Source organism: Saccostrea echinata, unplaced genomic scaffold, assembly GCF_033153115.1.
Source record: "Saccostrea echinata isolate AGI-Se365-2 ecotype Australia unplaced genomic scaffold, CSIRO_AGI_Sech_v1 ptg000001l, whole genome shotgun sequence".
NCBI lineage: Eukaryota > Metazoa > Mollusca > Bivalvia > Ostreida > Ostreidae > Saccostrea > Saccostrea echinata.
In genome coordinates this window covers 50,224,754-50,248,796 of record NW_026889750.1, presented here as the reverse complement: position 1 = coordinate 50,248,796, position 24,043 = coordinate 50,224,754, and the positions used below count along the sequence as shown (strand labels likewise).

General features: G+C 35.6%; 1 protein-coding gene across 1 annotated transcript; it reads left to right on the top strand.

Moving 5' to 3' along the window:
* The first annotated feature begins 2,021 nt into the window (after positions 1 to 2,021).
* Positions 2,022 to 16,523, top strand: LOC133193984 (HEAT repeat-containing protein 4-like). The gene is made up of 17 exons (XM_061329899.1): positions 2,022 to 2,148; positions 2,643 to 2,953; positions 3,167 to 3,836; positions 3,961 to 4,112; positions 4,444 to 4,458; positions 5,011 to 5,154; positions 6,280 to 6,494; positions 7,201 to 7,312; positions 8,079 to 8,395; positions 8,586 to 8,780; positions 9,195 to 9,299; positions 9,419 to 9,602; positions 9,872 to 10,057; positions 11,420 to 11,609; positions 12,605 to 12,800; positions 13,202 to 13,324; positions 15,415 to 16,523. The coding sequence occupies exons 2-17, from the start codon at positions 2,656 to 2,658 to the stop codon at positions 16,288 to 16,290; spliced, it is 3,978 nt and encodes a 1,325-aa protein (XP_061185883.1). The 5' UTR covers positions 2,022 to 2,148; positions 2,643 to 2,655; the 3' UTR covers positions 16,291 to 16,523.
* The last annotated feature ends 7,520 nt before the right edge of the window (positions 16,524 to 24,043 follow it).

Here is a 24,043-nt window from a genome sequence, read left to right as displayed (position 1 = left end):
TATGTTGTATAAATTTATACTAATACAATCATTGATACTTTCTTATTGTGATTTCAAAATATAAATTGCCAAAGTCGAAGTCGCCAACCTTGTTCTCTTTCATTATCAGAGAGTGTAATTTATTTTAAAGGTTAAATTAGGTTATAGTTTTAGGTTATATTTTTAAATTTTCAACTGTAATACTTTGTGAAAGTGTTTTATGTACGGAACGCGAGGGGGGGGGGGGGATCCCGTAACCAAGCACCTGTGCATACATGTACAAAAAAGCAAAGGTCAAAATGTGGGCGCTTAAAACACATACTGTTCTGATTAAAATCCCTGATTGACGAAATTTGTACATTTTCTAAAACTTTCTGGAAATTCTACGCGCTATATGTACATTTTTCATATTGCACACTTCACACTAACAACGCACATCTTGTAAACGGATTGAAAATATGTACCCGCAAATTGTACATTGTGCACACTGACAGCACACATGAATCAGCCATAGATTATGTCAGTACATGTACTATAAATGGCAAAATCGCAAATGACAAAAGCAAGACCAAGGATGTTTAAAATACACACATTTTGTCGGGTGAAGATCATTAAAACACCAGTTAAACAGCAATGACTATAATGAACATTCAGATTGAGAAGAGATAAGAAACAGTGAATATAGGAAATTTATAAAAAAGAATGAAGATGAAACAATTATATATGCACACTGTAGGACCACTTTATGCGTGTGTACATGTGTATGACTGCAGAATCTTAGTCTCCTTCTTTTAACATAAAGGGGAAAAGTAAAATTATTAACTTTAGGAATTCAAAGTTAACGTTCAAACATACCTATGTAAACCGTTATCGGGGGTGTGGGTGGGGCGCCCACGCCCCCACCCCCTCTTTCTTAAATATATATATTTTAGTGTTGATTCAGTCAATTTCTGGACCCGGGCCTGACGGCTACCATAGAGGTTGACTCTTCGTTTTCCGTATATTATACAAATCACTGACCCCTGTGACCGCTACCTACAGTTTAAAGTAAGTCTCTCTCTCTCTCTCTCTCTAAGAATGACAAGTTTATCGATTAAAATTACTTTCATCGGTGAGTATGGTTGGTCATGCTACTCTCAATTAAATATTGTTTGTGCTGGCTTAAACATATTTTATTGAGATTAGATATTATTATTCCAGTTAAATTACATGTAATTTTACTCCAGTAAAACCATTATCTGAAATAAGGTGGCCACAAAGAATCTTTAATTTAATCAGGCCCGTAGGAAGCAATTTCACTTTGAGGGGGCACAAAGATATATTTTCAGTTGGGGGGGGGGGCACTATCAACTACCAAAATTCCTTGACAAGCAAAAAAAAAAAAAAAAAAAAAGGTCATCAGAAGTTATTTTGAGGGAGCACAAGCATATAGTAGTTATGTTTTCTATAGTATTCTATATATCGGCAAAATTATTGGGGGCACCCCCCCCCCCCGTGCCCCCCGGTTCCGACGGTCATGATTTAGGAAAGGAATAAATGCAGGGTTGTTCCTAAGAATTGAAATAGAAGGGTTCATTGAAAAAGTAGAAGGGGGGTTTGGGGTTCATCCCCTAAAGGGGAGTTTAGGAAAAATACCAAAATAACCGGGGGGGGGGGGACGTCGTTATAAGCGTGGAAATTCCCCGGCCCCCGGGTCTTAGGGACAACCATGAAATGATTTTAACAGGAGTGACCGAGAAATAATTTAACTACTAAGAGTAAAAATAAATTAATTGTCAGCATTGAGTAAAAATTATTTTACTGGGATAATAGTATTCACTCGTTAGTGGTCTGTGCAGTGAAAATAATCTTAGTGGAGTTAAAAAAAAAATCATTGCCAACCATCTCGAGCAGCCTGCAAATTGCCGATTAAAACTGGTATATCAGGTCGGGTTCGGGGTTAGCCATTTTAAACAAACACCTAGCTGACATAGATGCTTCTTGGATACAACAAACAGATTCACGATATTGGTGGCAAATACATTGCATAAATGATGTGATTAAATTAACACATTGTGGTTTTGTTATCTTCATGGGTATATGATCGGAGTGTAAAATGTGACACTGCGTGAAAATGTGCTGTAATACGGCAAACACAACGGCATAGAGTACAGGTCGAATTTCCTCTAGGTGAATATTAACACGTCCTATTTCAAGCACATTTCATGAGACTTACTTACACATAAAAACACAAACCACTGATAAAATTTTCTTTTATTACAATGCTGATACGTAATAAAGAACTTCTAAGTAATACTTGTCAAGGAACTAGAACAAACATTTTAGAGAGGAATATGAATTTCAAGTTGGTCCCATTTTTAATCGATTATATAAAATAAAATTTGAGAATGCTCAAAGTTAAAAATTTTATTCAATCGTTCATATTCAAGTTTCATAAAATTTTGAAAACAATATAAAATGAATAAGAAAAAAACTACTGTATAAAAAGAAAACAACAAAAATCAACTAAAACAAAAGAAAATATTTAAAAAAAAAAAAGAAAAGAAAAAGAAAGGAAAAAATCATGTATTAATTTCTCCATTTTTAGAAACTTTGAAAGTACCATACTGATTACTTTTTGAATTTTGTAACTTTCATTTTAACTTCTCGTAAGTTTTTTCCAGACACACTTGAGCGATGTCTCTGTTCAGAGAGAAATCTGAACGGGTAAAGACCCCAGCCTTATTTCCATGTGCAGCAAAGGTTAAAGTACCTCAGCTGGGGTCAGAGGAAACAGATTTTGAATTGAAACTTGCAAACAAACCTGCACCAACCTCAGTTATTTTCAAGTCCTTTCAAGCTCCTGAACCTGTTCATAAAAGTTACTTGAAGAGAATCAGTGCTGATTTACGCTTCAGTGAAGATGTTGTGGAAGATCGATGCTTTCATATGGTGCCCTATGACACAAAGTATTTGTTCCAAGCTCTTGACCCATGTAAGCATTTTAAGTTTCTTACATAATAATAAAGAGATGTTTTGCATTGACTTGTCAGGATAATGAACAAATCAGTTATCTATTTCTGTGCTGATGGTTAGAGTACATGTAGATAATCCATTTCTTTTCATTTTAAATAAATGAATAAATTAATGTACATTAGTGTATCAAGTGAAGAGTGTTCTAATGTTAAAAACTCAAATTGTTTTAAAGATGACATTGTGTCCCCACCACCACATGCTAGGATTCCCCCGGGTCGCCATGATGCCCGAGGCATGGACCAGCGTCATATGCCATGTCACTTGACAAAATCATACAAACCTCATCTCAAACCTCTGAAGAGGAAAATAATGGAACGAGCCAGAGAAATGCACAAGTCAGTGATAGCGCAGTCACAGGACACAGCGACGGAGGTCTCGTCGGAGGAGAGTTTCTTCATGACGGAGGTGAGCGGACAAAAACAGGACAGTGCTTCTCCTCAGATCCAGGATGTAAAGAAACCAGTGCCAAAGGAAAAGAAAAAAGCTGAAGAAATCAGGCCCAAGAAAAGATCACCAAGAAAAACAGTATCAGATCAAAGTAGCCTGGACTCTGAGCGGGAAACAAAAGAGGTGTGGGAAAAATTCTGCCGAGAAAACTATGACTGGGATGCATACACTCTATCAAAGGTCAGCTCGCATATGTCAAAGTGGGTCGTTCTGGAGAAGATGCCTGATGGACCAGATAGAGACAGACTGAAGAAACTAGTGGAGGCTTGGTACGGTAGACAGGATTCCTCCGATCTGTTGCTGGAGTCTCTGGGAGAGCTTAAGAAAGAGGAACCAACTGAAGTCAAAAAAGACATGGAAAAGCCGAAGAAAAAATGGAAGAAGCCAGAGTCAACGTAAGTCAAGTAGAATGACATTCTGAATGAAGAAATTGTGAATGAAACATATAAAATTCAATTGTTTTGTTTTTATACTGAAGAAACAATTTTATAGAAATTGAGTGTAAATTTTTTTGTGCAGGATACTCGCTCGAGTATATGAGATGGATATTGCAGAGGAAATAACAGAACCTCATGCTCATGACCCATACTCAGACGACTCTAAGGCCCCGTTTTACAGGAAACCAGTCGGTTTACGGCGGGCAATTAAACATGCAGAAAAGGAGGAGGAAGGTAACACTTTGAAACTTACCCTCCTAACCAACAATTTGTTTTTTATACCCTCTTACAAATCCAAATTAGTCATTACTGATAAATCAAAACTAAAAAAAAGTTTGAAAAAAGAATAGACTCTAAAATAAAAGTGCTATAAGTACATCAGAGTTTTATTTTACTATTTATTGATATCCTCACTAGGTTCACCTTGTGATGCATGCTGTAATTTTTTTGTTCACGTTTCATTCCATATATTTGTTTCCTTGTCTTTGTGTAACCAGAGTGTTTGTCTGTTTGTTACTCATTTGCACCTGTTTGTTTTATTCACCTTCCCATGGCTGATCTCCAGTGACCAATAGTGCAGGTTTGTACCAATTTTTATCACACAGCACTTTGACTAATACCCAGGGGATAGTTGACTAATACCCAGGGGATAGTTACTAATACCCAGGGATAAGGGCTCTTCAGTAGTACATAAACCATAAGTATACTGTACATGTATGTTTGATTAACATGTATTTCAGAGTTTCTATTTTTTCTTTGTTTTGTAAATTATAATTTTTACTATTAGAAAACTTTGGGAATAAGTAATCTGGTGCTCGGAGAGATTAAACTGGTTATGGAGAGATTTAACGGAATCAAATTAGACTTAGTTATACCCACATTAATTTTACTATTGTAACTCTTTAGCAGTACCATTCATTGTCCTGTAAACAATGTGGTACATAAATAATACTTAGCTTTTGCCTTTTGAATTCAGACTAATGAAACTTAGAAATTAATTAAATTACATATATCAACATTAAAAGCATTTTCATGAATTTGACACAAGCAAACCTATGCAGTCCTCATTCATATTATTGTTTTTTTTTAAGAATTCTCAAAATCAAATTAAAGAATGCTATTGTACGCATAGGTGCCATCAATGCTACGGCTGATATCACTATCGACTACACTTATGAGCCGCCTGCCCCACCCACCATCCGTGACTTTATTAACCCTGCTGTGGGAGACAAGTTCTATGATACAGACAATCAGTTTCAACAGGAGATGTTGATAGGTAAGCAAGGATTGTTATAGAGGGGATGGATGTCGGTAAATAATGCTGCATACAATGGAGAGGGGATGAAATCTGTAAATAATGCTGCATGGAATGGAGAGTTCAGAATCAACAAAAGTGCTATTAGAGAGCAAACTTCTCTATATTATAATGCTATTAGACAGCAAACAATTCTATATAATAATGCTATTAGATAGCAAACTTCTCTATATAATAATGCTATTAGACAGCAATATTCTCTATATTAAAATGCTATTAGACAGCAAACAATTCTATATAATAATGCTATTAGACAGCAAACTTCTCTATATTATAATGCTATTAGACAGCAAACTTCTTTATATTAAAATGCTATAAGACAGCAAACTTCTCTATATTATAATGCTATTAGACATCAAACTTCTCTATAATATAATGCTATTAGACAGCAAACTATTCTGTATTATAATGCTATTAGACATTTAACTTCTCTATATTATAATGCTATTATAGACAGCAAACTTCTCTATACTATAATGCTATTATGGAAACTTCTCTTTATAATGCTATTAGACAGCAACCTCTCTTTATTATAATGCTATTAGACAGCAAACTTCTCTATATTATAATGCTATTATAGACAGCAAACTTCTCTATATTATAATGCTATTATAGAAACTTCTCTTTATAATGCTATTAGATAGCAACCTCTCTATATTATAATGCTATTATAGAAACTTCTCTTTATAATGCTATTAGACAGCAAACTTCTCTATATTATAATGCTATTAGACAGCAAACTTTTGTATATTATAATGCTATTAGACAGCAAACTTTTCTATATTATAATGCTATTAGACAGCAAACTTTTGTATATTATAATGCTATTATAGACAGCAAACTTTTCTATATTATAATGCTATTAGACAGCAAACTTTTGTATATTATAATGCTATTAGACAGCAAACTTTTCTATATTATAATGCTATTAGACAGCAAACTTTTCTATATTATAATGCTATTAGACAGCAAACTTTTCTATATTATAATGCTATAATTTCATGAAAATTTAGCGTAAATATACTTCAAAATTAAATAAGGTGTCCTGATACTTTGGTGTTATATATAGTATTTGATGATTGTCAGGGGTGGATCAAGTTCACATAGAGGAGTCTGACAAGATTGTACTGAGTACTGGTCATAAATATCAGAAAAATCTACAGCCTGAACACCCACAGAACCCAGAGACCTGGTATAATGAGCCAGAGGCTAAACCACCACATGAAGTGAAGGAGTCACCACGCATCAAAAAGGTGGAGAAAGGACTTCGTCGCTGGAAAAAACTCCCCGAGCCAGCGGATGTAAGGAAAGCTTTATGTGTGATTGTTGTCAAAAAGGAATAAGCAGTGATATTTAAAGGACACATGACACAAAAAATATTCTGTCTGCATTCAATGTATTTATCATTCTTAAGTCAGATTCTCACACTGAATCTGTTAAACAAGCATCAGATAACAACGCACAGCTGGATAAAGTAATCTATAAATACTAGCCGAAGCAGTTCTCCGAGCAATGCCGACAGTTAATGAGATAAGCGTCACGTGGGTGTTTAGCATCTCTGTGCTGAAGCTGATCTCTGACGTCACCTCGACTATTTCCGATCTCTGGGCTTTAAAATATGCATATTGAGGTCAAGCCGCTTATCAGCACTGTGTTACAGCACTAGCTGTGAAACAGATGCTTGTTTAACAGCTTCAGTGTTAGAATCTGACTAAAGGATGATTAAGACATTGAATGCAGACAAAATATTTTTTGTGTCATGTGTCCTTTAATTCTGCTGAAGACGAAATGTATATGTATATGTCCGAGTACATGTATTACCATGTATTATAGAAATATAAAATTCTGAAAATGGTTAAATGTGGAATAGAACAAAGTGATATTAAGCCTTAATTAGGAATGGTGTTATTTTTAAGTATTGAAATAATATTAGATCTGCACATCATCCGCCCTCTCTTCCCATGATATCAAATATTGATCAAATTCGTGGTTATTTTCTGTGTTTAGGATTCAGCAGAGTTTAACATGATTCCTCCGGGTTTTGACCCTGAATACCACAGGTCACCAGATCCCACCACTCGGAGGCTGACCAAACAGAATGCCTCATTACTTCAAGTCAGTAAGTAAAATTACAAACTCAAGTCAGAAAGTAACATTACAAACTCAAGTCAGTAAGTAAATTACAAACTCAAGTCAGTAAGTAAAATTACAATCTCAAGTCAGTAAGTAACATTACAAACTCATGTCAGAAAGTAATATTACAAAATCAAGTCAGTAAGTAACATTACAAAATCAAGTCAGTAAGTAACATTACAATCTCAAGTCAGTAAGTAATATTACAAACTCAAGTCAGAAAGTAATATTACAAAATCAAGTTAGTAAGTAACATTACAAACTCATGTCAGAAAGTAATATTACAAAATCAAGTCAGTAAGTAACATAACAAACTCATGTCAGTAAGTAACATTACAAAATAAAGTCAGTAAGTAACAATACAAACTCAAGTCAGTAAGTAACATTACAAACTCAAGTCAGTAAGTAAAATGACAATCTCAAGTCAGTAAGTAACATTACAAACTCAAGTCAGTAAGTAAAATGACAATCTCAAGTCAGTAAGTAACATTACAAACTCATGTCAGAAAGTAATATTACAAACTCAAGTCAGTAAGTAACATTACAAACTCAAGTCAATTAGTAACTATTGAATCTTTCTGTCATTTTGTAGGAAAAAAAATCAAAGAATCATTAAATTAGTTTTTATTAAAGGAGGCTAAAATTACAGATGCATCAAAAAATTGAGTCAACTGATAGCTTTCTTGTATAGATTACTAAATTTGTAATTACAAAGGAAGATAAGGTTACTAATTAGACCTGTTTATGTGTAGTTGATGAGTGGAGACAGAAGTGGCACCTGAGTGGTCAGTTGGTGGACAGTAAGCCAGAGGATCTCATCAAAGACATGGCAGACATACAGAGTCATGTCCGACTGAAGGCCATAGCCACCATTGCCAAGGTCGCCGAGTATCGTCCCCCGGCCCAGGAGATCTCAATTTATGGAGATACACCCTCACTTAAAGCCCCATTCCAAGAGCTACCCCACAAACTGTTTGTTGCTCTTGAGTGTCTGTTGGATGATAAAGTGGATCGTGTCAAACTAGCAGCAGCGATTACACTCTACTCACTCAACAAGCCAGGTGAAAAGGTACGATGAATATACTTAAGATTTTTTTTTATGCTTGCATTAATTTCATACTCTTTATATCATACATTTTCTCTCATATTGAATAAACTTTGTTATCTAGAGTCAATACAAAAGTCAAAGAATGCCTGTGCCACAAATGTTTGGCTAACTGACATGGCTGGTAAAGTATATCACACTAATTCCTTTGTAGGCCAGACAAGTTCTTCAGCTGGCTCTACAGAGTGAGACCAGTGTGGACAGATGGGCTGCTGCCCAGTGTCTTGCCCATGATGGCCTCTGTAACTCGCTAGTAGTGGGCGAGATTGTCCGTCAGCTGTTAGAGACAGAGGATACCATTAAACACGAGAAAGCTATCTACTTACTTGGCAAACTAAGCATTTTCTCTGTAAGTGTTTTTGCAGTTGCTAGAATAAGGTTCTCTTAGTTTAAATGTTTAAAAACTTTTAATGAGACCCTTTAAATATAATTACATGCAATGGTTTCAACTTTGGTATATTCTCTGCATTACATGTTCTTTTTATATTTATACTGTTCACAGAGTTATTTTTAACCCCCCTCCCCTTTATTTTGCTCTTTTTAATGTTCAAACAAGTTTGCCTTGTTTATAATTTGCCCCAAGAGATACCCACTAATGTAGTCTTTCTTGAATCCATCCCATTTTAAATTCACCCACATGGGACTGAGCAAAAAAAAAATAATTGGGCAAAATTTGTTCTATATACAGTATAGATCATATATTTTTAATTGCAGCTTGTATTTTGCTGTATGCCATTCTGATAAATTCCTTTCTTTGTTGTAGCCTTTAGTTCATTGTATGGTGGCTGAACAGTTAAACAGCAGTAGCTGGAGACATAAAGTCATTGCCTGTAAAATACTTCCCACACTTCATGGCACCATTAACAAGGCAAGGACTCTTAAGTTATTAATTTTTTGTCCCATTATCTAAAAAAATTCGTAAAAATCATCTATGATTTACAACATGCTTCCATGGTGAAGATGAACATTTTACACTCTCCTATCTAGGATGTAACCAATAAGTTGATGGATTTGATGTGGAATGACTGGCATGAAGATGTCCGTAAGGGCGCCGCCCAGTGCCTCGGTAAAACCAGCCATGGTAGGGAGGTCCACGATGACCTCAGAGAGAGGATTATCAAAGGCAATGAAGCCACGAGGCTAGAAGCCATCAGTAAAATTGGACAATTAGGTATCAGAGTGTTTAATGCAGTGTCCTCGTTACAGTCATCTTTAATATCAAACTAGTTTTCATTTTTAACAGAGAAGGGGGATAAGAAAGTTACAATTTCTTTCCTAATTTTTTTCTATTTCTATTTTAATGTGTTTAATGTGTAGCCTTCAGTTGGGAGAAATGTATAAGGAAAATGTACTTGTATATAGGTGTAAAAAAAAGAAGTCATTTTAAAATAGATCAAACCTGTGGATAAAACGCTCAATGTAATTAATGTCTGATTTTAGGTATAATGACAGCCAAACTACTGCCTGTGTTCCTGAACTGTTTTGAAGATGAATACATTTCTGTGAGATCTGAAGTCTGTATAACTTGTGGCAACCTGGAGATAAAAGATGAACAAGTTATAGAGAAGCTGATCCATTTAGCTACTTTTGATCCCATCTGGAAAGTGAAGGCTTTAGCTATTCAAGGTAAAAGAAAAGTGCTTTTTAAAATTACTAGTACTTTTCCAAAGTGTTCTTTTTTTGCACTTGGTTTATTGACTCTGGGTAAAATAATATATGCGTATGTTGCAGTCAAATCTATTTGTCCATCTGTTGAAAAAATTAAAATGACTTTGTTTTCAACATCTTCAGTGGAGAGTCATTAATTCTCATTACATAATGTATTGATGATGAAGGATTTTAGATTTTTAGCTCACCTCAACAGAGTTGGGGGAGATTATGTAATACCCTCGGCGTCAGCGTTCCAGGTTAAAGTTTTTGGAGCAGATTTCTTTTCAAGTACTTAGTACTAGCTTCTCTGCCCTAAATATTAATCAGAGATTCATGGAATATGCTTCTAGTATGTTTTATTGTACCAGTCAAGGTTTCAGATGCTGCAATTTCAGCTAAAGAATGACCAGGTTAATGTTTATGGAGCAGGTTAAAGTTTTTGGAGCAGCTCATTTCCAAGTAACTATAAGCCCTATATAACTTGCATGGATGATACATCTAAGGATGCACAGTGTACCAGGCTTGTTTCGGATGCTGGATCTGACCTACATTTTCTGGATGATAGACCAGGTTTAAGTTTTTGGAGCAGATCTCATTTCCAAGTATCTGTAAGCCATATATTAACCAAACTTGCATGAATGATACATCTAAGGATGTACACTACCAGGCTTGCTTAAGATGCTGGATCAGACCTACATTTTCCAGATGAGTGACCAGGTAAAAGGTTTTGGAGCAGATCTCATTTCCAAGTAACTATAAGTCCTATGCTGACCAAACTTGCATGGATGATACATCTAAGGATGCACACTATCTGGCTTGCTTCAGATGCTGGATTTGACTTTCATGAGTGACCAGGTTAAAGTTTTTGGAGCAGATAACTATAAGCCCTTTGCAGACCAAACTTGCATTTATGATACTTCAAAGGAAACAATACTGAACTTGCTTCAGATGCTGGATTTGACCTACATTTTCTGGATGAGCAACCAGGTTAAAGTTTTTTGAGGAGTCCTTGACCAAGAGACTATATGGTCCATCTGAACCAAACTTGCATGGATGATGCATAGATTATTAGTTTAGTGTGGGACTTTGCCTTACTTAAAGACAAGATTCGTTGAGATGAGCTTTGTAATCTCTGATTACCTATGTTTTTCCCAATATTTCTGAATTTAGTCAATGTTTGGAAAGTGCAGAATTAAATGTCAATTAAGGTAAATAAATAAAAAGTGATAAAGCAATATTCCAAGTTATGTTCAACCTTACATAAATAAGAGTAAAAGACATGTTGTTTTTACATGATAGCTATGGGAAACATACGTGTGGTCTATTTTTATGTTGTAGCTATGGGTAACATAGGTGTGGTCAATGAGGAAATTACTGAAACTTTATTGTGGGCGGTCAGGTATGAGGAGAAGCCAGGGGTGAGAGCAGAGGCCTGTCACACCCTGATGATGCTGAAACTAAAGACAGAGGATGTGGCAGAGGTCCTACAGGAGAGATTCCTTGTGGAATCTAGCAGTGTAGTCAGAGAGTAAGTGTCTGTCTAGTCAAAGAGTAAGTGTCTCTCTGGTTAAAGAATACAGGCAAGTGTCTGTCTGGTCCAGTGAAGAAAGTAAGTGTCTCTCTAGTCAGTAAGTGAGTGTCCATCTTGTCAGAGACTAAGCTTGTCAGAGAGTAAGTGTCTATATATTCAGTCAGAGAGTAAGTGTTTGTCTAGTCAGAGAGTGTCTGTCTTGTCAGAAAGTGTCTGTCTAATCAAAAATGAGTGTCTGTCTTGTCAGAGAGTAAGTGTTTCTAGTCAGAGACTAAGCGTCTGTCTTGTCAGAGAGTAAGTGTTTATCTAGTCAGAGACTAAGTGTCTGTCTTGTCAGAGAGTAAGTGTTTCTAGTCAGAGACTAAGTGTCTGTCTTGTCAGAGTGCAAGTGTTTCTAGTCAGAGACTAAGTTTCTGTCTTGTCAGAGAGTAAGTGTTTATCTAGTCAGAGACTAAGTGTCTGTCTTGTCAGAGAGTAAGTGTTTCTAGTCAGAGACTAAGTGTCTGTCTTGTCAGAGAGTAAGTGTTTCTAGTCAGAGACTAAGTGTCTGTCTTGTCAGAGAGTAAGTGTTTCTAGTCAGAGACTAAGCATCTGTCTTGTCAGAGAGTAAGTGTCTGTTCAGCCAGAGAGTAAGTGTTTGTCTTGTCAGAAAGTATCTGTCTAGTCAAAAACGAGTGTCTGTCTTGTCAGAGAGTACTTATCTGTCTAGTGACTCTCTAAGTGTCTGTCTAGTGACTCTCTGAGTCTTTAAGTCTGTCTAGTCAATAAGTGAGTGTCTATCATGTCAGAGAGAAAGTGTCGTCTAGGAAGAGAGTAATGTCAGTCTAGTGACTCTCTAAGTGTCTGTCTAGTCAGAGAGTAAGTGTCTGTGTAATCAAAGATTTCTGTCTGCTCAAAGAGTAAGTGTCTATCTAGAAGTGTCTAAAAATGTTAAACTGCTATTTTAGAGGGCTATTATACCATTTAAGAGTTATTTTGATATATTTTGACAGGGAGATAGCTAACACATTAGAGATGTTTGGAATCAGTGCCACGGAAGATATGGACATGGTAGCTCAAATAAAGAATGAAGTCCGTAAACTTTGCACCAAGGGTAACATTGCAGCCCAGATTTCTCTGAATGAAGCCGATGATCTGAAGCATGAAAACCTGAGTAGAATGATTTACGAGAACGAAAAAGAAATGGAGGTACATCCAGGACTTCCTGTTTTTTGCTCCCTGTCTGTTCTCTGCTTTTTGTTTTGCCTTTGCTATGTATACATAGAATTACTTAAGCAAAATTAAGCTAACTATAGGTCTTTTTCTGCTTAATATCACATCTCAAGCCTCTCTTTTGTACACAATCTAAATTTCATGTACAGCTGCTTATTCAGAAGTATAAAATATACAGTACCACAGTCATACGATTGTCCTCAAAAGAGATCTTTTTTCTTATCAAATCATTTTATAATCAAATACCTCTAAATGGTCCATTGTTTCATATCCTGTCCATTAATAAACATTTTTAAAACCTTGAATGAGCAGTTGTACTGTGTTTTAATGACTGACTTGCACCTGAGAACTTTGCTTTGCTTACACTTTGCTAACAGCGTAGAAATCCATACTCGGTCATCTTACTGAGATCTGCCAAGTCGAGTAAGAGTCACTGTCACTTCACCTACAGTGTGTCCAGTCTGTCATACACCAGGCTATCTAGAACAAGGAAAAGTAAGGTAAATGTCTAGTCTGTCATACACCAGGCTATCTAGAACAAGGAAAAGTAAGGTAAATGTCTAGTCTGTCATACACCAGGCTATCTAGAACAAGGAAAAGGAAGGTAAATGTCCAGTCTGTCATACACCAGGCTATCTAGAACAAGGAAAAGTAAGGTAAAACCTATGTTAATTGATCTTTCCTATAAATGTGTCAATTTCTATTTTTGGTAACTTAAGGACCAGTTTAAGCTGAACTTGATGAACTTGATTAATCATGTCAAATTATTATATAAGATGTAGTCCTACCTATATTTTTATGTATGAGAAATATGTTCATATAAAAATTTTTTTGGAAAGGTTCTCTAAATAGTAAAACCCTCTCTACTAGAGATTGATCTAGTTCAGTTTTGCATAGAAGATATTCTTTTACAAAATATAAACAATTACTTCAATGTATTTATATAGTCATGCCTCAGATCCAGCATGTGCCCATGTTAGATTGAGTTTTAGGAACATGTTCATTTCTGCATGTACATGTATGCACCTACTGTAAAAATCTAAAGATGCACACTCCAAATCTTGCTGAATTTTTGCCACTGGTGCATGTGTACACCAATCCTTGTAGTGCTTTTTTTCAATTTCAGTTACCAAATAAGCAGGTTAATAATATTTTTAACAACATTGCATGAAACAATATACTATATTATCATTCTTTCAGAGATAAAATTTGGCATACTAACCATGCATGCATCTAGGGATACACCACACCTCTTTTTATGCTGCATTTAACTTTAATTTTATATAAGCAGGTCTACAAACCTCACTTGTACTTTGAAAACTTAGGTGAATTTAGGTGGTATGCTTGCAAAATCTGCCATTTTTATTTACAGATGCTAAATCTATGACTTTAATTTTATGTTGTTTGATATTGTAGATAGTAGTTACCTTATACATGTATGTAATGATTTTCTTGATATAGCAACAAATTTGATAAAATGAAATATTTTGGTAAATCAAACCTAGATTAGAGAGAATTAATGGTTAGAAATGATATAAGTAATGGATATATGCTGAATACTGTTCTATATCTAAAATTATCGGACTGTTTGAGGCCCGTTAGGGCCGAAAACAGTCTGATAATTTTACATATAGAATTGTATGAGGCATATATCTTACTTAAAACATTGCTATTTAAATGTCCAAAAGTTACCTGGAAGAATCCGATAATTACACAATAGGAGTTCAGGCATCAATAGTTTTCTACCCGAAACCATCTAATAAGTAGACAAAAGAAAAGAGAAAGTTTTTTTTTCTTTAGACAGTAAAATCAGTGAGTGAACTCTTTTCTTTCATTCATTCAATGGCAGTCGTTTGGCTTAGCAGGAACTATGGCCAGTGGTTAGGTGATGAAGGATTTTTTTATGATTCGGAAGATTTTTTTTATTAAGTGCGTTTGACGTTGATACAGTGTTGGATGATATCTTCAAAATGCATTTAAAGTAAAAATGCGGATTATTATTTGAAAATTTTGATTGGATGATATAATGAAAATCTTAGGTTTTAAAAGTGCGGTCATTGGCCAACAAACCTCGTTAAATGAAGAGATTCGCAGACTGGTTCTTTATCAGAATTGGATTAAAATTGGCTTATTCACAGTGCTGTATCGAAAATGCTTTGCAAAGAACAGAATGGAAAGTGTTACTTTTGAGGAAGGTTAAAACTCCAGTATCTTCTTGGATTTGCTATTTTTAACAAATTAATTACCTCGTGTTCGCTTTCCCTGAATTTTTTCTCCCTAACTTTTTTTTTGGTTTCTGGACAAATTAAACCTTGATTTCACTCTAGTTGTTGTTTTTTAACTACTGTCCGATTTTGTTATCACTGCCGTCCGATAATATATTTTTGGACTGCTAATTATTATTATCGGACGGCTACAGGTAAATTTTTAGACTGCAAGAACAAAGGCATGACGTCACAGCAATGTTTTAAATAAAAATATATATGAAAACCTTCTTGATATGACATTTTTTTTGCTTGCATCTTTAATCCTTAAATTTAAATTTTTCCCCCAATCTTTATTATTAATTTTTGTGTAATTTTCTGTTTAGGAGAGTGAAGAGAAACTTCCACCAATGATGGAGAGAATAAGATCAATGAGTCAGGCCAGTGATCGCCCTGACACATCTCAAAGGAAGGTGATAGGTGATAGACCCCACACTCCTCATCAGAGGAGTGTCTCCCCCACCCCGAGCCGTGAAGTCTTCACCCCGACTGCAGATGAAGAACTTCATCAAATCATGTCACGAGAGGACACCAGGAGTGAAGTGGCCACACCCGAGGCCAGACCCACATCAGGCCGACAGCACGACTCAGGTACACCCAAAGATCAGGGCACACCCAAGGGATCAGAGAGGTCAAAGGTCACAACAGAGGACAGTGATGTGACGGACAGCAGTGAGAGGGAATTTTCCTCAGCTACTGGTGGGAGGACTCCAGAGACAGAACGACCAACCAGTGTGGTGAAATTTGCATCTGAATTACAGGTGGAGGAAATTCCTGGTCGTTCCACACTAACTCCTTCAAAGTCTGCCATGGAGGACATGCGTGTGTCGACTCGTCTTAGTAGCATGGCAGGAGGGCGTGTGTCGTCTGATGTCAGGGCTTTCAGTCGGGATGCCATCAAGGAGAGGGAGAAGATAAACACAGAGGCATTAAAGAGCTATGCTGGGCTGGACATGCGATATTATGATATGATAGAGGATCTTATCCAAGTAGACAATACATACGAGTTGATGACTGGTCAAAAGCCCAAACAACCAGAAGTTGAACTGGTCAAAAAGATCACGATGATTCAGTCTCCGTCAAAGGCACTGATCGCCCAATCAGATGAGGCTATACCAGTGGACGATGAGGATAATGACGTCCAGTCGTCCGTCATCATCACAGTCACGGCTGATGAGGATCAAAACAGTATTACTAATTAATCTGTTAATTAAAGCTTTTCTATTTTATTGTTTACTGTAGTTGTGCATTTAGAATCAAGGTTGACAACTGAAGGTGAAAGTGCATTAAAGAGAGATGTTTTTTCTGTGATATATTTTTATTCATGTTATCAATTTATGATGAGAGGAAAATTATAACTGTGATACATATATATTGTGTTTAATTAATTCTTATTATGTCATATTTGAAAAAATAAATATGTCTAAATATAGAATAGATATATTTTTCTGCAGTTTTCAGTAAGATAAATATTATTTCACTTTTAAAAAATAAGTTAAATAGTTTAACTTGCAAAACATAACTAAAGCTGTAAACTGTGGTGTAATTATGAAGTGTTAAATAACAGAACATATAGGAAACAACATCAGTTGGGGAAGGGGGCACAACTGTAAACAACATCAGTTGGGGAAGGGGGCACAACTGTAAAAAACAAGAGGCCCAAGGGCCTTAACGGTCACCTGAGTATGATAAAACAATTTCAAGGATGCATAGAGTATAAAATGAACTGAAAGGTGAAGCTTTGTTGCCCAAAAGCAAGAAAAATAGGGTGATCATGATCAACAAAATAATTGGTCTTAATATTCATTAACAGTTCATAAATTAGATTCTAATCTGTTCCCCATTTATCACTATCACTATACAGTATATTAACAAATTATCAATGCTTCTGTACTATTTTAATCCCTTGTTGAAATCTCTTACATTGGCATCTCTTGGTCTTTGATGAATATTTAATAAGACAAGTTATTTTTGTCTCATTTTTATTTATCTACTACTTACAAGTCTATCTGATCATTAAAACTATGAAAGTACTTTTTGTATTATACAATAAAAGTTTTTGCAAAATTCTCTTATTCTATTTACCTTTCAAGTACATTATTTACAGTGATAAATTATCAAAAGTATATGGTAAAGGGGAATAACTCCTCTCAGTAGAATACAAACTAATAGAGCCCTGGCCAGGACCAGAACACTTGACCAAATGGTCCAGATGTTCAAAAATCTGGTAAAAATTCCCTTCCTTATAAAAACTTTTACTCTGTTTGCCTCAGATATGCCCAGGTGCGGAGAAGATTTTTAAATAAATAATGCATTTTTACTACAGATTCACTATATTATCAATAGAGCCCCCCCCCCCAACCCCCCACCCCCAAAACACCAGAGCTTCTGACCCTGGGACCATATGTTTGCTCATCATCACTTTGTTTATCTGTTTAACACTAAGGAGCAAACAGGATTATTTAATAGAATTAATGCATTTTCACTAAATTATCAAGAGCCCCACCCTCACACCAGCACATCTGACCCAGGGGTCATGAAATTCACTCCTCTGGAAGAAGCACACTTGCTCATCATAACTATACACTTAGCTTCTTTGCTTTTTTAACCAGAAGAAGAAAAGAATATTTTCAAAGAAATTTTGCTTTTTCACTTTATAATCAATAGAAGCTCCCCCCCCCCTTTCACCAGAACCCTTAAACCTGGGGTCATAAAATCCACAATTTTGGGAAGAGGCATCCTTGTGTATCATAACAATGTACTTTAGCCTGTTTAAGCAATACCCAGGGGCAGAGAAGATTTTCAAAGAAATAATTCACCTTCACTATAGGATCTATATAGCCCCGCCCTAGCACCAGAACTCCTGTCCCCAGGGCCATGAATTTCACAATTTTGGAAGAGGCATCCTTGCTTATCATAACAATGTACTTAGTTTGTTTAAATAATACCCAGGTGCAGAGAAAAAGATTTTTAAAGAATTAAAACATTTTCACTTTATAATCAATAGAGCCCCGCCCTAACACCAGAACCCCTGATCCAGGCGCCACGAATTTCACAATTTTGAAAGAGGCATCCTTGATTATCATAACTATGTATTTAATATGTTTCAATAATACCCAGGAGTAGAGAAGAAGATTTTCAAAGGATTAATGCATTTTCACTATATAATCAATAGAGCCCCACCCTAACACCAGAACCCCTGACCCAGGGGCCATAAAATTCAAAATTTTGAAAGAGGCACTCTTGCTCATCATAACTATGTACTTAGTTACTGAATTTAATACCCAGGAGCAGAGAAGAAGATTTTCAAAGGATTAATGCATTTTCACTATATAATCAATAGAGCCCCGCCCTAACACCAGAACCCTTGACCCACGGGCCATGAATTTCACAATTTTGAAAGAGGCACTCTTACTCATTATAACTATATACTTAGTTAGTTTATTTAATACCCAGGAGCAGAGAAGAAGATTTTCAATGAATTAATGCATTTTCACTATATAATCAATAGAGCCCCACCCTAACACCAGAACCCCTGCCCCTGGGGCCATGAATTTCACAATTTTGGAAGAGTCACTCTTACTCATCATAACTATATACTTAGTTAGTTTATTTAATACCCAGGAGCAGAGAAGAAGATTTTCAAAGAAATAATGCACTTTCACTATATGATCTATATAGCCCCGCCCTAGCACCAGAACCCCTGACCCTGGGGCCATGAATTTCACAATTTTGGTAGAGGACTCAATGCTTATCACAATGATGCCAACAGTTTGACTGCTTGATGTCCAGGAGTAAAGAAGAAGATTTTTAAAGATTGCATTAATTTTGGTGGTTTTAGCCCCACCCCTCAGGCCCCAGGGGGGCAGGGACCATGAAATTCACAATTTTTGTTTCCCTTCACCCATAGATGCTATATGCCAAATTTAGTTGAAATTGGTTGAGCGGTTTCAGAGAAGAAGCTAAAAATGTTCAAATGTTAACGCACATCGCACGACGCACGTCGCACGACGCACGCCGACGGACAAAAACGGATAGCAATAGGTCACCTGAGTGACTCAGGTGACCTAAAAAGGGTATCACTATTGAGGGAACAACTGGTTTTATATTAAAACAAGAAATGTTTGAGTAACATATACTTATTATGCCCCCCCCCTTATTTGGCAATATTAAAATGGGAACAACTTTAAATTTAGAATGTCTGTAATGAAAGTGAAAACAATTGGTCATCTACTTAGTCAAGGGCAAACATAATGTAACTAAGTTTGATCTCTATCAGACCTTAATATCATTAGAGGTAATTTTAGAGGGTAATACCAGTGTATCAAATTTGATTGCTGTAAAGAAAATGGTTCTCAAGATACTGAGCTGACAATATCTTCCTATGTCTAGTGTCTGTTTTGTTTGACCCTTGACCAATGTGATCTTTGATTTTGTGACATTAAAATCAATAGGGTCTATCTATTCCTTAAGGGGAACCATGTTCCAAGTTTGATGTCTATCATTCAAACAAATGGTCATCTTTGATATTGAATGGACAATAACTTAGTTCCTAATATGTCTTGAGTAGTTTCACCCTTGACCTTGTGACTCCAAAATGTATAGTAGTCATCTACTCCTCAGGGGAAACCAGTGTATCAAGCTTTTTGTCTATTAAGTAAATGATTCTAAAGATATTAAGCAGTCAATATTTTCAAATTTTCATTTTGACCCCTGACCTTTGACTTTGCGATTTCAAAATCAATAGGGGTCATCTATTCCTTAAAGGGAACCAGTGTATCAAGTCTTATATCTCTCAACCACAGGATTCTCAAGATATTGAGCAGATAATACTTGGTCTACTGACAAACCAAGTTTGTGTCCTGTGAATTTTTAAGTCTTTCAGGTTTAAATCCATGACTGGGTTATATTTCAAACTGGTACCAAATAAAAAAAGTTATACGAAACTGAATAACTAGGAAAGGGCTCTCTGGTGTACCAATTAAATAACAAGCGTATAATACAACAACTGAGAGGATCATAGAGTATAAAATCAACTGATAGATGAAGCTTTGTTGCCCAAAAGAGAAGTAAGAAGATCAGGATCAACAAAATAATTGGTCTAATATTCAGTAACAACTCATAAATTAAGTTCTAATCTGTCCCCCTCTCATCACTTTCACAATGTAGACTATTAACAAACTATTAGTGCTTCTGTACCATCTTTAACACCATAATATAACCTCTCACATTGACCTTTCTTGGTCTTTGAAGAACATTTAATAAGATATTTTGTCTCATTTTTATTTATCTATTATTTACAGGTCTATCTGATCATTAAAACTAAGAAAGTACTTTTTGTATTATAAAATAAAATTCTAGCATAATTCTCTTATTCTATTAACCTTTCAAATACAGTGATTAATTATCAAAGGTGAATGGAAAAGGGGAATAACTTCTCTCAGTAGAATAAGAATTAACAGAGCCCTGCCCAGGACCTGATTGCTTGACCAAATCAAAATCTGGTAAAAATACCCTTGCTTATTAAAACTTTTACTCAGTTTGCCTCTGATATGCCCAGAAGCAGAGAAGAATTTCACATGTATAATGCATTTTCACTACAGATTCAACACAGCCCTACCCTAACACCAGATCCCATGACCCAGGGTCAAGAAATTTACAAATTTGGAAGAGTTACCCTCAGCATCATAACTATGCACTTCAAAGAATTAACACATTTCCACTATATTATCAATACCCCCCCCCCCCCCCCACAGTAATGCCAGAACCCCTGACCCTGGGATGGGACCACAAGTTTTAAAATTTCTGTTAGAAGCACCCTTATTCATCATAACTATGCAATTTTTTTTATCTGCACAACACTAAGGAGTAATTAATTAATTAATTAAAATAAATAAGGATTAATTAATAGAATTAATGCGTTTTCATTTTATTATCAATAGAGCCCCACCCTTACACCAGAACATCTGATACAGGGGCAATGAAACTCAAAATTCTGAATGAAGCACTCTTGCTCATCATAGGTATACACTTAGTTTCTTTGCTTTATAACCAGAAGCAGAAAAGAACATTTTCAAAGATATTATGCTTTTTCACTATATAATCAATAGAGCCCCCCCCCCCCCCTTTTCCACCAGAACCCCTGATCCAGGGGCAATATATTTCACAATTTTGGAAGAGGCATCCTTGCCTATCATAATCATGCACTTAGTTCGTTAAAATAATCTCCAGGGGCAGAGAAGAAGATTTTCAAAGTATTAATGCATTTTCACTACATAATCAATAGAGCCCCACCCTAACACCAGTACCCCTGACCCAGGGGGCATGAAATTCATAATTTTGGAAGAGGCATCCTTACTCATCATAACTATGAACTCAGTTAGTTTGTTTAATTCCCATGAGCAGAGAAGAGGATTTTCAGAGTATTAATGCATTTTCACTATATAATCAATAGAGCCCCACCCTACACCAGAACCCCTGACCCAGGGGCAATGAAATTCACAGTTTTGGAAGAGGCATCCTTGCTTATCATAACTATGTACTCAGTTAATTTGTTTAATTCCCATGAGCAGAGAAGAGGATTTTCAGAGTATTAATGCATTTTCACTATATAATCAATAGAGCCCCACCCTACACCAGAACCCCTGACCCAGGGGCAATGAAATTCACAGTTTTGGAAGAGGCATCCTTGCTTATCATAACTATGTACTCAGTTAGTTTGTTTAATACCCAAGAGCAGAGAAGAAGAATTTCAAAGAATTAATGCATTTTCACTATATAATCAAATATATAGAGCCCCCCCCCCCCCTAAATACAGAACCCCTGACCCTGGGGCCATGAAATTCACAATTTTTGAAGAGACACACTTGCTCATCATAACTATGCATTTAGTTTGTTTCCTGAATACCCAGGAGCAGAGGAGATTTTTTCAGGAATAATGCATTTTCACTATATAGTCAACAGAGCCCCACCCTAGCACCAGAACCCCTGACCCTGGGGCCATGAATTTCATAATTTAAGTAGAGGGCTCAATGCTTATTACAATCATGCCAACAGTTCGACTGCTTGATGTCCAGGAGTAAAGAAGAAGATTTTTAAAGATTGCATTAATTTTGATGGTTTTGGCCCCACCCCTCAGGCCCCAGGGGGCAGGGGCCACGAATTTCACAATTTTTGTTTCCCTTAACCCATAGATGCTATACGCTAAAATTGGTTGAAATTATTTCACTTGTTCCATAGAAGAAGCTGAAAATGTTCAAAAGTTTATGAACGACGCACGACGACGGACGAAGAGATAGCAATAGGTCACCTGAGTGACTCAGGTGACCTAAAAAGTTATACAAAACTGAATAAATAGGATTTAAGGGCCCTCTGGTTTGATATACTTTTAATTTTCAATTTTATTTATTGGTTCAGCAAATGTGTTGGCAGCACAGTGTGTTGTCAAATAATTATTTTAATACATACATTAGTGTATATATTAGTGAAATCAAATTAGATCATTACATGTTTACAACTTTAATGTGTCCAATTGTAATCTTTTGGCAACAGTATTTGTATGAATATTGAAAATATGCATCATAATGCACATTATTTTTAGAACACAAATCAAAACATTCATATAAAAATTCACGTAACATTCTAGCATGAAATACATTGACAATATGACAGAATACTTTATAATGATTTTCCATAATCCTTTTGTCATGTCCAAAGGATACAAATTCAGTGGAGGTAGAGAGGCTGTGCTTAATTCCTATACATGTATCATATGTTGCCATTTCACCTATGGGATTAAATAAGGCGTAACAAAAAAATATGTTTGTTTACGGTTACCCGACCGACCCTATATTTAATCGCCGACCCAAATTTTTTTTCGTCGTAAAAATTATCATATTTTTTTCCCCAGGCCGTTTTTACATGGCGATACCGCCATGCATTCAAGATCTCCCGCCATGCATCAAACATTGCCGCTATGCTTCCCGCTATGCATGAATTATTAATGGTATACCTTTTTTAAGAAGATGATTTACTTTGAATGTTATCAGTTATTAATCTATTGATAAAACAAATTCACATGTATCACTAGAATCCTACAAACATGTTGCGTACCTTTGGTGAACTCGTTGCAAATCATGGTACAGGGTATGATGCAATAGCTGTCAATTTATGTTTATTGCAATTTACTGGTATGTTATTAAACATTAAGTTTTTATTTGATTAAAATATATATAACCAAGATAGTATAAATACACTTGTTATTGCACATTTGGGTTTTCCCAACATTTCCTGGTCATTCTATAAATAGCATTTATGTTCCGACATCAAAAAGGATTCACTAGTTAAACACATAATTCTTAAATCATATTTAGCATAAAAATATGCTTAAAATAAACATGTCCTATAAACATTATCATTGTTTCTTTACTCTATGAACTATGGGCTAGTACTTCGGTCAAGTGCACGTGCTTTAATACACAATGGCCTACATTCAACAACTTACGTGGAAAAAAAAATCAAACACCAATGTAAACATGTTGTCATCGGTGCTACGTAGTGTGCACCCTTTTTTGTTTAAAGATGACTGTAAAAGTAGGGACAGCCCAAAAATGAAGTAAATTTAAAAAAGGGGGGTCACTATAGGGCCTATTCAGTTTGTAGAGAACAAGAATAAAACAGCACATAAAAAGAAGTGGCTAATTAGATGACAATAAAAATACCCCACCCCCCAAAAAATGATGATTAGATCTATTTTTATAAAAAAAAGAAATCAATTGTTTATTTTTTTAAAAGTTAAATTGACAATTTATTTAAAATGTATTTATCATGTAAATTTTTAAAAAAAAAAAATATGTAAATGAATACTGGAAATGCATTTGTAATTTTCACTTATATATAGATTCAGATACATGTACAAGTAACTCAACCGAGACAAGCTGCACACCGTCAATTCAG